Source organism: Poecilia latipinna, unplaced genomic scaffold (assembly GCF_001443285.1).
Source record: "Poecilia latipinna isolate Pla-1442-1.1 unplaced genomic scaffold, P_latipinna-1.0 Scaffold961, whole genome shotgun sequence".
NCBI lineage: Eukaryota > Metazoa > Chordata > Actinopteri > Cyprinodontiformes > Poeciliidae > Poecilia > Poecilia latipinna.
The window spans coordinates 176017-190046 of NW_015113577.1; the positions used below are offsets into that span (position 1 = coordinate 176017).

Below are 14030 nucleotides of genomic sequence, written 5' to 3' on the forward strand. Positions count from 1 at the left end.
CAATCTCAACACAACATAGCTGGGTCATCTTGACAGAGAAGTAATTTTTGTAAATTAAAAAAAAAATATTTGGAAAATCTTATTTGTGTTAATAGATAAGATTTAATTGTGTTAATAGATGACCTGCATGAAAATGTCATATTATTGTCTTATTTTTTTCTCCTATTCTGAACAGCGACTCCCCAGTTTACCGTCACGCCACAGGACCAGTCAGTTTTGGAGGGTAACACTGTGGATATTCCCTGCGAGGCGACCGGTTACCCAGAGCCAGTGATTGTCTGGACTCGAGGTGGAAACGTACTGCCTTCTGACCGACGACATGCAATTCTGCCTGCCGGTACCCTTCGTATAACTCGTGTTACGACCGATGACGAGGGCCAGTATGTGTGTGAGGCAGTGAGCCCAGTGGGGACAGTGCGTGCAACTGTGCAGCTGAACATTGAGCAAAGAGGTGAGAGACTAAAGGGATCAGATCACTGAATAACAGGGTAATGTTCCCACGGCTCATAGTACTCCGGCACAGTGCCGTATCACCAGCGTACATGCAAAATAGAAATCTGGTTTGCTCGGAGATTTATCAAACATTTCACTGACTCTAACAGAGGTGCAGCTTTCACTCTCAAGCACACTACTGACCTACTAACCACTAAGGTGTGCAGGGCCTGGGTCTTGGCAAAACTTTGATTCAGATCCAGGAGTCGTTCTGTTAAACGTTCCATTCACAGTCGATAGCCATGTTTACTTTGACGTAATGAATCAGAATAAACAGCCGATCTGAATAAAAGTGTGTCATGTAAATGCCTCCATCAGAACATTCTGATTGGATTCATGCCAACCCTCATTTTTTTGCCCAGGGGCCTAAGAGCTTATGGGGGCCCTAAGCCTGGGGCTCTTCTCAAAGAATTTGTTGTAAAAAAAAAAAAAAGTCATACATTGGTTTACTTAATCTCCTTTCTGAATCTTAGTCATTTGTATCCACAAAATACAAAATGGCTGTTTTTGTCAAATTTTTCTCCCATCTCGACAATAATGGATGGATGACAAGCATAATGCACAAGAAGTATCTGGGCAACAAGATCATAAACCACCCATGGAGCTAAAAGGGTTATTTTTATATAACATCATATGTTTTGTGTTAAAAGAGTGTTGCAAAAACCTTTCAGAAGTGCACATTGTTTTCATTAATGAGGCTGTTGCTATGTTATTGTTTCAGTCAAGAGGAGAGTTAAGCACTGAGTGTTTGGAAGCTGGCAGTGGTGCATCCCATGTATTGCTAATTTGTTGTTTGCCCTGGTCAGTGTACTCCTAAGCTTTTCTCATAAAAAAAAGAAAAAAAAAATCTCTTTTGGGGTGGAATTAGAGGACGTAAACGTTTATTTAATATAATAAGTTAAAAGGCAGTAAAGTTCTGCTACAAGTAAATAAAATTTTCTAAAGTTTACCTGCTTTATTAAGTGAATCAGTAACTGATGTATCCAAACGTTCCTCCTGCATGGTTCCCTCAATAATCAGTAGTAGCAGCAAAATGTTTTCAATATATGTCTGAAATACCAATAGGCCATTGACTGGAGCTGCCGTCTGAGTATTTGCCTTGAAATTCATAGAAATGTGAGGCTTGCACAATTATGGCAAAGTTTTCTAAGATAAAGTCCTTTGGTGAAAGTTGTTGGAAAAAAATTGTTGATTAAACCTGAGTGTGAACAGAGCAACACACTCTGGCACCTATGCTTGTCAAAAAGGAACAAAAATTACAATGTTTACCTCAATCTGACCAACTTGATGAGTCATGTTTTTGTAAATTACGCACTGGCTCCCCTGTGACGCTTCAATTAGAAGCAGATATTGACGATGGGTGGGTTGATCTTTTTGTGAAATTAGTTTTTGTAACACTGGTAGGCTAGGCTCACCACAGAATACCGGTACTTTTAATCCATCTTGCTAGATCTCTGAGCATTTCTCCCGACTTTCTCCTGCTCGTCGATAAATCCTCATGAAAGTCTTTACTACAGTATATGACAATTTAAGGTGGATTTTAAGATGGATACTGTTGTTGCTACCTTCCCTTCAGTTGGCCATTATGTTATGCATTAATGCCTGGGTTAGATGTTTCAAACATTATGTAATCACTCTTTGGAAACTTTTGGCTGCATTCTCGACCGTCTTGTACTCACTTTTTCTCTTTCATGCTTTTCGATTACTTCTCAGTTTTGAGGCATAGAAATGAATTCAACTATTGTGAGCTACAGGCCTGTCCACAATTGAAATCATGTCTTTTTACGGTTGGCTTAAGAAGTTTGTGTACTGGTTAAAAAAAACAAACTCAGCTGAAGTGATGGACTTGATTGCTCAGTACTACAATGCCTTCTATGTTTGCATGGCTTTTTTCTCGCAGTAAGCCATTCAGTTTTATGTGTAGCGGAGGTTTATTGCCTCCTGTGAACATGATTTCATTGAGTGTGCAGCTGAAATTACAGGCCTGACATAACACAGGAAAGCGTGGCAGCCTGTAATCCTGAGATGACACCATGTTTTTCCATGTAGTAATGGCTGTTAACATGGCTTAAAGTACATGCTGCATAATGGCTCCTCAGTGTTTTAGGCGGTGTGTTGGACCACAACCCTGGTGGCAGAGTATGACAGCTGTGCAGCTCCAAACAATGCTGAGAGATCAACAGTAAGACGAGAAAGTGAATCTCATGGGGATTATCACATAATTTCACATCTTGATTTTCTCATTACGCTTCTATCAGCTCTTAACAGTTTGAGTGCAGCTGTGCTCTGCAAATCAAATAAAAACATTCCCAGCTGCAGAAATGTTGGGTCCTTTTCGTTTTAGTGAGTCATATGTTTCAGCTAATTAGAGTCAGGTTTGTACAAAATGTCATCTGTGTGTGTATGTGCGTGTACGTGTGGTTTTTTTTTTTATTTTCTCTTGCTGAAATATGAGAGAAGTAAAGGGGGGATGATGAAGATAGTTTAGATTGTGAAAAATTAGACAGTACTCCATGACAAAGACTAAAAGTGCTCTACAGTCTCCAGTGGTGAGTGACCCACTGATTTACAGCCTTGTGCAAAAGTCACAATCTCTCCCCTGTTCTCTGGGAACCAGATTTTCAAGAATTATCTAAACCAGGGGTCCCCAAACTACGGCCCGCGGGCCGGATCCGGCCCGGCACGTCTTTTGGTCCGGCCCCCTGAACAATGCTGGATCTGGCCCACCTGCTCATGCCGGAGAGCATTCAGTGTTTTTTTTTTTCATATATTGTATTTTCTGGTTTATATGTGGATTTTTCTTCAACCACCAGGGGGCTTGAGCAGATGTGAAACTAACTTTCCCTCAATGGAATATATACAAGTCAGTCCCAGTCACCGTTTCACTCACGGTTTTTTCCATTTGCATTCTGGGTAAAAAATATCTATCTAAAAGCGTGAATGTGTCGTCGCGCCGTCTTCCCCCCCCGCTCGACAGTTTCAAAGGCAGAACAGCCCTTCTTCCCACCCCCCACCCACACCCGTCGACAAAAACTAAGACCGGCCCCCGACCAGAGAAAGGAAAAGTTATGTGGCCCTCGCAGGAAAAAGTTTGGGGACCCCTGATCTAAACGTTTTGCATCACTCAGTAAAAAAAAAAGTAATAATAATAATAAGTCCACAAGGTGTTACATTTATACACTATATATCTACAACATGAATATTGTAATCCCTCCATTCTTCTCTCTTATGCAGCGACCCCCCAGTTCACCGTAACACCACAGGACCAATCAGTCTTGGAGGGTCATACGGTGGATTTCCCCTGTGAGGCAAGGGGCTATCCTACGCCACTGATCATATGGACTCGAGGTGGAAGTCCTCTTCCCTCGGACCGCCGCCACGTCATCCTGGCCTCCGGTACGCTCCGCATCACTCGGGTTGCTGCACACGATGAGGGCCAGTACGAGTGTGAGGCGGTGAGCACGGTGGGAACGGTCCGCACCACTGTGCAGCTTAGCATAGAGCAAAGAGGTGAGAAACTTGGGGGAAAAAAAAAAAGTATTACTTATATTTAAAGAAAACACAAAAATTTGTAGGATTGCCTCAACACAGGTCTTTTGATATGCAGAAGCCATCTGTTGGAACATCACCCTGAAATAAAGTTGAATAATGTGTCAAAGGATGGTTATAAATAAAACGAAAGTACAACTTTAATTAATATGGCCTGTGGCTGTGAAACCCTGTTTTCTTCCTTGTGGTGGTCCACTGCAAAATGCTCTGTATATATGTATATATACTTTCTATGTTGAGCTTTGGTGCAAAATTATTAACTTGCACGCGTGTGTGTGTGTGTATGTTTTAACTTATTCAGTAACGCCTGTTTTCACAAATGCTCCAAGGGACCTGACTGTGGAGTCTGGTCAGGATGTGCAGATTCCCTGCAGTGCTCGGGGCCAGCCGCGGCCGGTCCTCACCTGGAACAAGGTTAGAATTATTCAGACAGTTTCTTAGTTATCACAACTGAATTCGGGCAAAGTCATCCCTCAGCACATTGAGGTTGGACTCGAGCAGTGTCAGTTTTTTATAATAGCCATCTTGACAATTACCCAGGGCATTAGAAAGGGGGAGGGGAGGGGCGCACAAACAGCAGATATAAAAAAAAAAAAGACAGGAGCAAGAGAAGGAAGACGTTAACACAAGAACCACCACTTCTCCTAACACTATGAATGTATTTTACCTTGGAGCTCTCAGATCCCTGAACTTCTCAGTTGCTGTGTCTTTTAGGATGGTGTTCAGATAACAGAGAGCGGAAAGTTCCACATCAGTGAAGAAGGTTACCTGGAGGTGAAAGATGTTGGCACTGCAGATGCTGGACGCTATGAATGTGTCGCCCGGAACCCCATTGGATACCAGGCTGCTCGAATGGTGCTTACAGTCACAGGTAAAAAAAAAAAATAACACTTTTATCTTAGTAAAAACAGAATCTCAGCATTAATTCCGGTTAATGATCTTTAATCATGCATTTTAGTAATCTGGTCACAGGCTACTGCTGACCAGACCAGTTCTGTGTGTGTCTGTGTTCCCTGCTGTAATGCTTGAGGTCAGACTGCAGTGCTTCGCTAGTGAACCATAAAGTCAATCACTGTGCTCAGTTTTTGTTGGACTCTCAGTCTTCGCTTCACAGTGAAATGGTTTTTAGTGGCATGGAAGCGTGACTGTGTTGAGAGAAAAAAAAACAAAAAACATCTGAAGCTTTAAAGTCAACAGCACTACGTTTTTGTCGGTCAAAGTTACTTTCTAAATGTGTTTATAAGAAGGAAACCAGAAGACGAAAGAAACACTCCTGTTATATTTTCTTCTCTTTGTTTTAAATTTTACACTAATTTGTTCATCTTTTTCTGTCAGTGCCTGCTATCAGCCGAGAGGGAGACACATTTGTGAGCACATCCATAGAGCAGGCCATCCGTACTGTGGACAGTGCAATTGAGTCCACAAGGAGACGTCTCTTTGACGGGTAGGACATGAACTCGCACAGCAAACATATTACAACACACAGTGTCACACAAACACATGCATACTACTTGTTTCCACTTTGGTATGTTAACAATCCCAAAACTCAAGACAGAGCATAAGGGTTTTATGTGACAGACCAACAAAAAGAAGGGCAAACAGTGAAGAGGAGTGAAAACTATGTATTGTTTTCAAATATTATAAATAAGTACAAATCTGAGAAGTTTGCTGTATATTTGTAAGCTTAAACATGGACTTTGGTGTTTTTTTATTGAAGTTCTGGCTGCTTGTTTAGGGTTCCTGTCCTTCAGGGTTATCTCATCTCAACTTTGAACAGCTCTCCCTTGTAAAAATGCATCCCCACAGCATAATGCTACCACCCACATGTCTCACAATGTAGATATTATGTGCTCAGGACGATTTGCGATGTTAGTTTTGTGCCAGACGGGGTTTTGTTTGTATTTCAGACAGTTCAATGTTGGTCTGATCTGAGCAAGGCCCCTTCTTTCACATGATTTTCATGTTCCCTATATGGCTTATGGTTGATTTTTACAAGTTTTTTTTGTTTTGTTTTTCTAAGCCTAATGTATAATACCTTTAAGAAGGCAATCAAAGCGCCTGATATTCAATTGAAAATGTCCTGGCAATTCTTGCAATAGCTGCTTTCAGGATTTTTGCTTCTGTAATTGTCATTGATATTTCAGAATATATCAGAAGGTAATATTAATGTGCCAAACGCTCCACACTCGCATGGATCTTATCCAAAGAATCCCAGAAAATGTAACCCCCCACCATCGAAACATGACAGCACAGTAGCATTTTCTGGTCATCGCAGTGTTAGTTTAGAACTTGTTGCTATTGAAAGATGAAAATCTTTTTAGCTGTGCTTTAGACATCGAGGAATGTTATAAGCATGGGTGAAAAAGATGTCGCAGCTTGTTCTGCTCATTTTTCTTTTTATGATACCTCATTTTTAAACATTTATTTTCCTCAGGATATTAAAAAGCCACAAGCATACTCAAAGATGTTTTATGTTGCTTCAAAGGGATTGAAATTAATATCAAGACTTGTAACTGTGCCCTGATTCATGAATCATCTTGAGGCCCCAAAACCATGGCTGCCAGAGGTGTTAGCCTAAGCTAATTGATGTTGTGCTAAGAAAATGTGGCAAATGTTTTCAGATCCTCAAAACTCCAAGCTTTATAGGTTATCATTGTGACACATTAAGGTAGTAAATCAAGCAAAACAATATTTTTTTTAAAACAGCTGCACTGTAAGGAGTTGGAGTATATTTAAATAGTTAAATAAAATCACATGTCTCAGTATGTCAGATGATGCAGGCCGACATGATTGTGGGGTGTAAAATAAAAGTTTGCCCCAGTTCATGTTGGCACTTGACTTTTTCGCATAAAAACTGAGCACGTAAAACTAAACCCAAGTCACCCAGATGACTGAAATGTTGCTTTCTGGATGAGGAGTCACGTTTTTCACCTCTCAAATGCCTCCACCAGGCATATTTGTCTAGAAATAAATTTCTATTTCATTGCTTTTCTTTGTCCTACTTGAACTTGTCTCTTATTCGTTTTCCCTCCGGTCTGTATGAAGCTCTTATTAGAGTCGAAAGGTGATAACAAAGGCATTGAAGTCTGTCATTGTGAGGAGTGGAGACGACCTCAGTTCACCTTTTAGAAGTTTCCATCCTGATGAATGATGTGGTTAGCAGTTGTGCTTTTCTTGGCATGCTCACACGTACACTCCTGCCCACCCAGGCATACGCACATGAAAATGATAAATGCACACCGGTACACGGCACAGCCATAGCTGCTGTTGCGATGAGGGGGAATTTCCAGCTTTGTTAAATCACAATCACAGAATAGGATGCAGCTTTCTCCTCGGCTGAGTCAGTCATCTGGAAACAAAGAGGAATTCCTGCAGGGATGGGGAGCGAGTGCTGCTTCTTCGTCTGACTGAACAACATAGATTGCTAGAAAACACAAGACAGATCCTGGTAATTTCACCAGTGGTGCACACTGCTACCCAAAAACTTAAACCATTGATTGATTTTTTTTTTTTTATTCATTTGTTCAGTTATCAAATAGTTTACCCATGTTTTAGAATTTAAACAACACGACTGAGAAGATACAGACAGGAGGGCAATGCTTATGTGTATGCCTGGGTATTCTGGGTACAGAATACACATCATTTGCTGCACAGCAACACAGGTGGAGGATGTGAGGAGTATCTGTTTTGCAATTGTTGCTATACAAAGGTACTTTAGGGCCGCCATCTTGGGCCACCCAGTTTTTGTTGTTTTTGTTGTTTTTTGGAAGATGGATTGAGCTAAAAGAGCTCCAAAAGATTTTAGAAAAACGCCAATATCCACTTTTTAGTGAGTGGAAACTGCAGGAACTCAACGAATGGCTTTTCATAAGCTGTGTGAAGCGACTCACATGTGCATGCAAGGTTCTGTTTGGATTCCTCTTGTTGAAACGCTTCAAAGGAGAAACTAGAGCAAACTCTGTCTGCCTCTGATACCTCAAAAGTTTGAGAAGACACGTTTCCTGATCTGTTTTGTTTGTTATTTTAATATATGCTTCTCATCTCCTGCCTTCCCCACAATCTTCGTGCCACTCATCTCTCCAGTCAGCCTCGTACACCAGGAGAGCTGCTTGCTCTTTTCCGATATCCACGTGATCCCTACACGGTGGAGCAGGCCCGTGCCGGGGAGATCTTTGAGCAGACTCTCCTGCTCATCCAAAATCACGTCAACCAGGGTCTCATGGTGGACACCAACGGTACCGGTAAGGCTGATTGCAGACTTCACCACTGCTTCATAGAAGTTGTTTCTATATGCCAGAGAGAGTACTTTCTTTGTAAAAAAAAAAAAATAATAATAATTTGAAAATCAATTCCAATTTGCTCTACTTGTGTTGTCAGTGACATAAAACACAATGAAGTTTTGTGTTGTAACGTGACTAACGTAGAAGAATTCAAGAGCTATACAAACTTTTGCAAAGCAGTGAAGTTGTGTGTTTGGCAGGCAAGACATTTCCATCTAGTCTCATTTTGTGTTAAGCCCAATTTTCTCATCTCCCCTGACTGTGACTTTTTGTTATTGTCAGCAACAGTCGACTCTGTCACAGCTTTCGGTCTGTCTGCCATTTCCCCCTATAGAGAGTGTCGTAACTATGGAGCAGTTGACAAGCAGCCTTTAAACTGGTTTATTGGCCTCTTGACATGCTGTGAAACACTTAAAACTGTAATCACTGCAGAGCACTGGACAAAGTTTAAAATGATGCGTTGCACATTTAATTAGGCCTGTGTGTAGACGTGTGTGTGTGTGGGTAGAGTTGGGCGGAGCAGGGCGGTAACTCACTGTTTACCACATAAATATTTAAATTTTTGTTGCTCTTCTCTCGTTAGTGTGAAGGGAAACTGGAGCAGCGTTGTGTGCCTGGCAACAAAAACAACCGGCTAAGAGAGGAATACATTTTAGAGAACAGAGTCAAAGATGAAATGCAGTGAAAACAAAGCATGTCTCTTTTTTTTTGTTTGTTTTGGGGTTTTTTTGTAATACATTTCATGGGCAAGCAGATATTCATTATTTTCTTTCAGAAAAATATTGAGGTAATAGCTCATTATGGAAATGGTAATGATACATGATACATTTTAAATGCTGTAAGTGTAAGATGTTGACTCCAGACTAAATTAATCCAATAATTTCAGCAGAAACAAAACAGTATTTTTTCTTTACTTTGACCTCATTCTATAGGTCAGCAATACAGTTTCTCCTATTTTTCTTTTACAAAAGTGCACATAGTACGCAGACAATGTCCAGGAACACCATATATAAAGAAACTCTCACCCAGAGCTTGGACGCATTTAGCCTCTCTCCTTAGTGAATTCATTTTTGTGTTTTTACAGCATTTCGCTACAACGATCTGGTATCGCCCCGTTTTCTGGAAATGATTGCTAATCTCTCTGGCTGCACAGCCCATCGCCGCAACAACAACTGCTCAGACATTTGCTTCCACCAGAAGTACCGCAGCCATGATGGGACCTGCAACAACCTGCAACACCCCATGTGGGGTGCCTCGCTCACTGCGTTTGAACGTCTCCTGAAGCCAGTCTACGACAACGGCTTCAACCTGCCCAGAGGAACCACAGACAGGGTTCATAACGGTTACCGACTGCCCCTGCCTAGGCTGGTGTCCACCACAATGATCGGAACGGAGACCATCACTCCTGATAGTCACTACACTCACATGCTGATGCAGTGGGGTCAGTTCCTGGACCACGACTTGGACTCCACAGTAGTGGCCCTGAGTCAGGCTCGGTTTTCTGATGGCCAGCTGTGTGCTCAGGTCTGCACGAATGACCCGCCGTGCTTTCCAATCCAGTTCCCACCCAATGACCAGCGGCAGCTGCGAAGCGGCGCTCGCTGCATGTTCTTTGTCCGTTCCAGCCCAGTGTGCGGCAGCGGGATGACGTCTCTGCTCATGAATAGCGTTTATCCGAGAGAGCAGATCAACCAGATCACCTCCTACATTGACGCCTCCAATGTCTACGGCAGCTCACGACATGAATCGGAGCAGATTCGTGACATGGCCAGCCACAGGGGGCTTCTTCGTCAAGGCATCATACAACGAACAGGGAAGGCACTTCTTCCATTTGCCACAGGACCGCCTACTGAGTGCATGAGGGATGAGAACGAGAGTCCAATCCCTTGCTTCTTGGCTGGAGATCACCGTGCCAATGAACAACTTGCCTTGACTGCTATGCACACTGTGTGGTTCAGGGAGCACAACCGCATCGCTACAGAACTGCTGAGACTGAATCCCCACTGGGACGGTGACACCATCTACCACGAGACCAGAAAAATAGTGGGGGCCCAGATGCAACACATCACCTACAATCACTGGTTACCAAAGGTAACAGCTCTGACCTTAAGCTTTTATTTTGACATTTTTATCACATTTATGGATATCTCCATATTTTCTTGGTAACCAGTCAGATGACGCTGACAAGATAAGTTGTGTTTTTTTTCTTCTTCCCTATAGATACTCGGTGAAGCAGGCATGAGGATTTTAGGGCCGTACGCCGGTTACGATCCCAATGTTAACGCTGGCATCTTCAATTCGTTCGCCACAGCAGCTTTCCGCTTTGGACATACCCTCATCAACCCAATACTCTACAGGTTAAATGAGCACTTCGAACCCATCACCCAGGGTCACATCTCACTGCACCGGGCCTTCTTCTCTCCTTTCCGCATCGTAAATGAGGGAGGCATCGACCCGCTCCTTCGCGGACTGTTTGGTGTTGCTGGCAAGATGCGCGTTTCCTCCCAACTGCTGAACACCGAGCTGACGGAGAAGTTATTTTCCATGGCCCATGCTGTGGCACTGGATCTGGCTGCCATGAATGTTCAGAGAGGAAGGGATCATGGCATACCACCATACAATGACTACAGGACCTTTTGTAACCTGACCTCAGCTCAGACGTTTGATGACCTGAAGAATGAAATCAAAAACCCTGATGTCAGAGAAAAACTGCGAAGGTAATTGTGAACTAACTGTTGCTTGTGATTGTTGTATATTCTATGTTATATTTGGAATATTTATCGACTGAGAGCTTCTGAGTGACAGGAACATGGTTTGGCTTTTGTTTAGGAATCTATCGCAAAATGAAATGAAGATATTTGTAGGTTCTGACATTACAAAAAAAAAAAAAAAAACATGGCTATTTTTAATTTTTTTATTTTTTCCTTTCTTCTACTTCTTAAGTTTGTATTAATTTTATTTTTAAAGCAAAAATGGCAAACANAACTAAATNTTTTTTTCAGAAATAATCTTTTGGTAAATTATAATTATGATATATACCAGAGCCACATAATATCAGTACTGGGACCAGAGATGACATTCTCTCTCCATTTAAACATAATTTCACTAATGTTTGAAAAAAAAAATACAAAGCTCACAACTTACACTATCTTTAAGGTCTATAGTAACAATTTACAAATAAACAGTGCAAACAGTTAACTGAGTTGTCTTAACTCACCACTTGCATATTGTGCATTTACTGAATGCAGTTTCTTAGTACAAGATAAAATATTTAGTTTCTGAGCAGCCTTTCAATGGTCAGAGTATTTCAATTCAACAACATCAGATTTCTCTGCATCTGTAGTTTTGTAAAACATGTGAGGATTTAAACATTCCTTTAAACTCAGAATCCACATAAATGTCCTAATTATGTGGTGAGAGTGGCTTCAGTATTTTTTTTTTTTTTGCACTGACAGCTTTCCCTGTATGACAGGCTATACGGTACGCCTCTCAACATTGACTTGTTCCCAGCGCTGATGGCTGAAGATCTGGTCCCTGGCAGTAGATTGGGTCCCACCCTCATGTGTCTGCTCGCAACGCAATTCAAGCGTGTCCGAGATGGAGACCGGTAAGGAAGCATCACGCACACAGACATACAGAAATATGACCAGAATTTTCTTCGTTATTTTCGTCATGTGCCGCATCATGTCTTTGGGTCTCGATTAGGTTCTGGTACGAAAACCCAGGCGTGTTCACTCCTGCACAGCTGACACAGCTTAAGCAAGCGTCCTTAGCTCGAGTCGTGTGTGACAATGGAGACAACATCACCCGGGTGCAGCGGGACGTGTTCGCAGTGGCCGACCTGCCCCACGGATATGGAAGCTGTGATGATGTTCCTCAGATCGACTTGCGGATGTGGCAGGACTGCTGTGAAGGTAAGACCAGCAAAATCAATTTTACGCGGTTTCTTTGACTATGTTTCCCAAAAAAAAAAAAAAAAAAAAGAAAAAGCCAATCAGTCCTGATAAAAACTGCCAGATTTATTCTGTGCTGGCAAGTACCGTAAAATATATCATGGACGCTGACTGCAGGATGCAGTCAATAAAGCTTTGTGATGTTCACAGACCTTTGAAATCTGCGCTTAAGTAGAGCACACAGATTGTTATAACATGTTATAGCAATACTATTGAAGTCCAACAGGATGATGCATCAAGCAGTATTCTTTCAATTTAAGCTTTGTCAGTAATTTTTTTGTGCTGGAAAAATACATTTTATGTAGCAACAAGAACCAAATGGCAAGTTCATTCATGCTTTATTTTTTTTTAGGACACTTTGATTTCTGCAATGTATAAAACACAGATGGAATCACTCAATTCGAGGTTCAGAAACATAAACCATTTCAAACTTGTAATTTGTGGATAAGACCTTAGAAATCTGAGGTTTTCTGGGCATAATCTTTGTCTCAGTTTAGCTTTTACAATTCACTTTAAAAGAGAGCCACTGAAGAGACCCAAAGCCCCTCCTTCAACGCTAGCAATTCATAATTGTAGCTTCAAAGCTTAGTTATGGAAAGTCATTATGAAAAAAATTGAGTGTTAAATAAACTTCACTGTGAAACTTTTAACACCTTAGGATCACAAACAATTTCTGAAAGAATACATCATTTATTTTGCTTGTAACTGCAAGAAGACTTAATTAAAGGTATTTACTCACTGCAAGTTGTACAACTTTGATGTTATCTGGAGATCAGATTTGGACTTTTTAGCATGAAGCTTGAAAACCTCAGATGTAGGACTTTTTTTTTTTTTTTTTTTTTTTTTACAAAGATTTTGGTGTCACAGACACCTTCAGGGTGTTTGGTTTGGAAATGTTTTTGGGGCCCAATGAGGATTATATTATTTATAATGGATTGCGTATTGCTGCATAAATAGAATCGAAAAACTGGACTTGTCTGTTCAGCTTCTGATTGAACCTGTTCTCCATCAGACTGCAGAACCAAGGGTCAGTTCAATGCCCTGTCATACCACTTCAGGGGACGAAGATCAGCTGAGCACAGCTACAAGGAGGAGAAACCTGACAGCAGCATTCAGGACACAAGGTAGCAAACACTGAATCTTCCTCATTGAATATTTTTCAATCATAGCCAGAATATCACTGATATATATAACCTACGTGAGCTTATGGCTTTTTAATGTGTTTACAATCGTCTTTCCAGCCCTCTGGAAGAATCTCAAAACAGTCTTTCAAATGTCACTTTGAGCTCCAAGTTGAGCAGTGAACCTTCAGCTGGTGACTTCCAGGAGTTTGTCTCAGACATGCAGAAGACCATCACAAGCTTAAGGAAACAGGTGCGTTTGGACACACACTGACACTATTTGAGTTTTCAGTCTGGCAACAAATGCAACAAGCCTCCTTCATGCAGAAAATCCAACAAGAGCTCAACAGCTTTTGCTTATAACTACTCATGACAATAAGATCTTGAAACATGAAGCTTTTCTTTCTGACTTATTGGTTTGCACTCTTTATGTAAGATGTTGCTGTCTTTAATGAAAACATAAAAGAATCTTACATGAAAAACACAATTGATATTACCTGAAATGTTTATCTTCCATGTCCTGCTAATAAAAGCAAAAAAAAAGAAACTAACATGAAAAATAACTTAAATAATGCCTGAACTAAAATGGAATCATGAGGATGTGGACTCTAATTCACAAGACAACCTCAACTTTG

At 41.3% G+C, this 14030-nt stretch overlaps 1 protein-coding gene across 2 annotated transcripts in view; it reads left to right on the forward strand.

Moving 5' to 3' along the window:
- The window catches only part of pxdn (peroxidasin), a 53067-nt gene that overhangs the window by 34001 nt on the left and 5036 nt on the right, over nt 1-14030 (forward strand). For both annotated transcript variants that reach the window (XM_015049833.1, XM_015049834.1), the window contains 12 exons: nt 176-451; nt 3727-4002; nt 4343-4455; nt 4756-4912; nt 5377-5485; nt 8125-8282; nt 9406-10412; nt 10542-11038; nt 11794-11928; nt 12027-12235; nt 13287-13398; nt 13516-13648. In XM_015049833.1, coding sequence (XP_014905319.1) covers nt 176-451; nt 3727-4002; nt 4343-4455; nt 4756-4912; nt 5377-5485; nt 8125-8282; nt 9406-10412; nt 10542-11038; nt 11794-11928; nt 12027-12235; nt 13287-13398; nt 13516-13648 — 3182 coding nt within the window. The remainder of the gene's footprint in view (nt 1-175; nt 452-3726; nt 4003-4342; nt 4456-4755; nt 4913-5376; nt 5486-8124; nt 8283-9405; nt 10413-10541; nt 11039-11793; nt 11929-12026; nt 12236-13286; nt 13399-13515; nt 13649-14030) is intronic.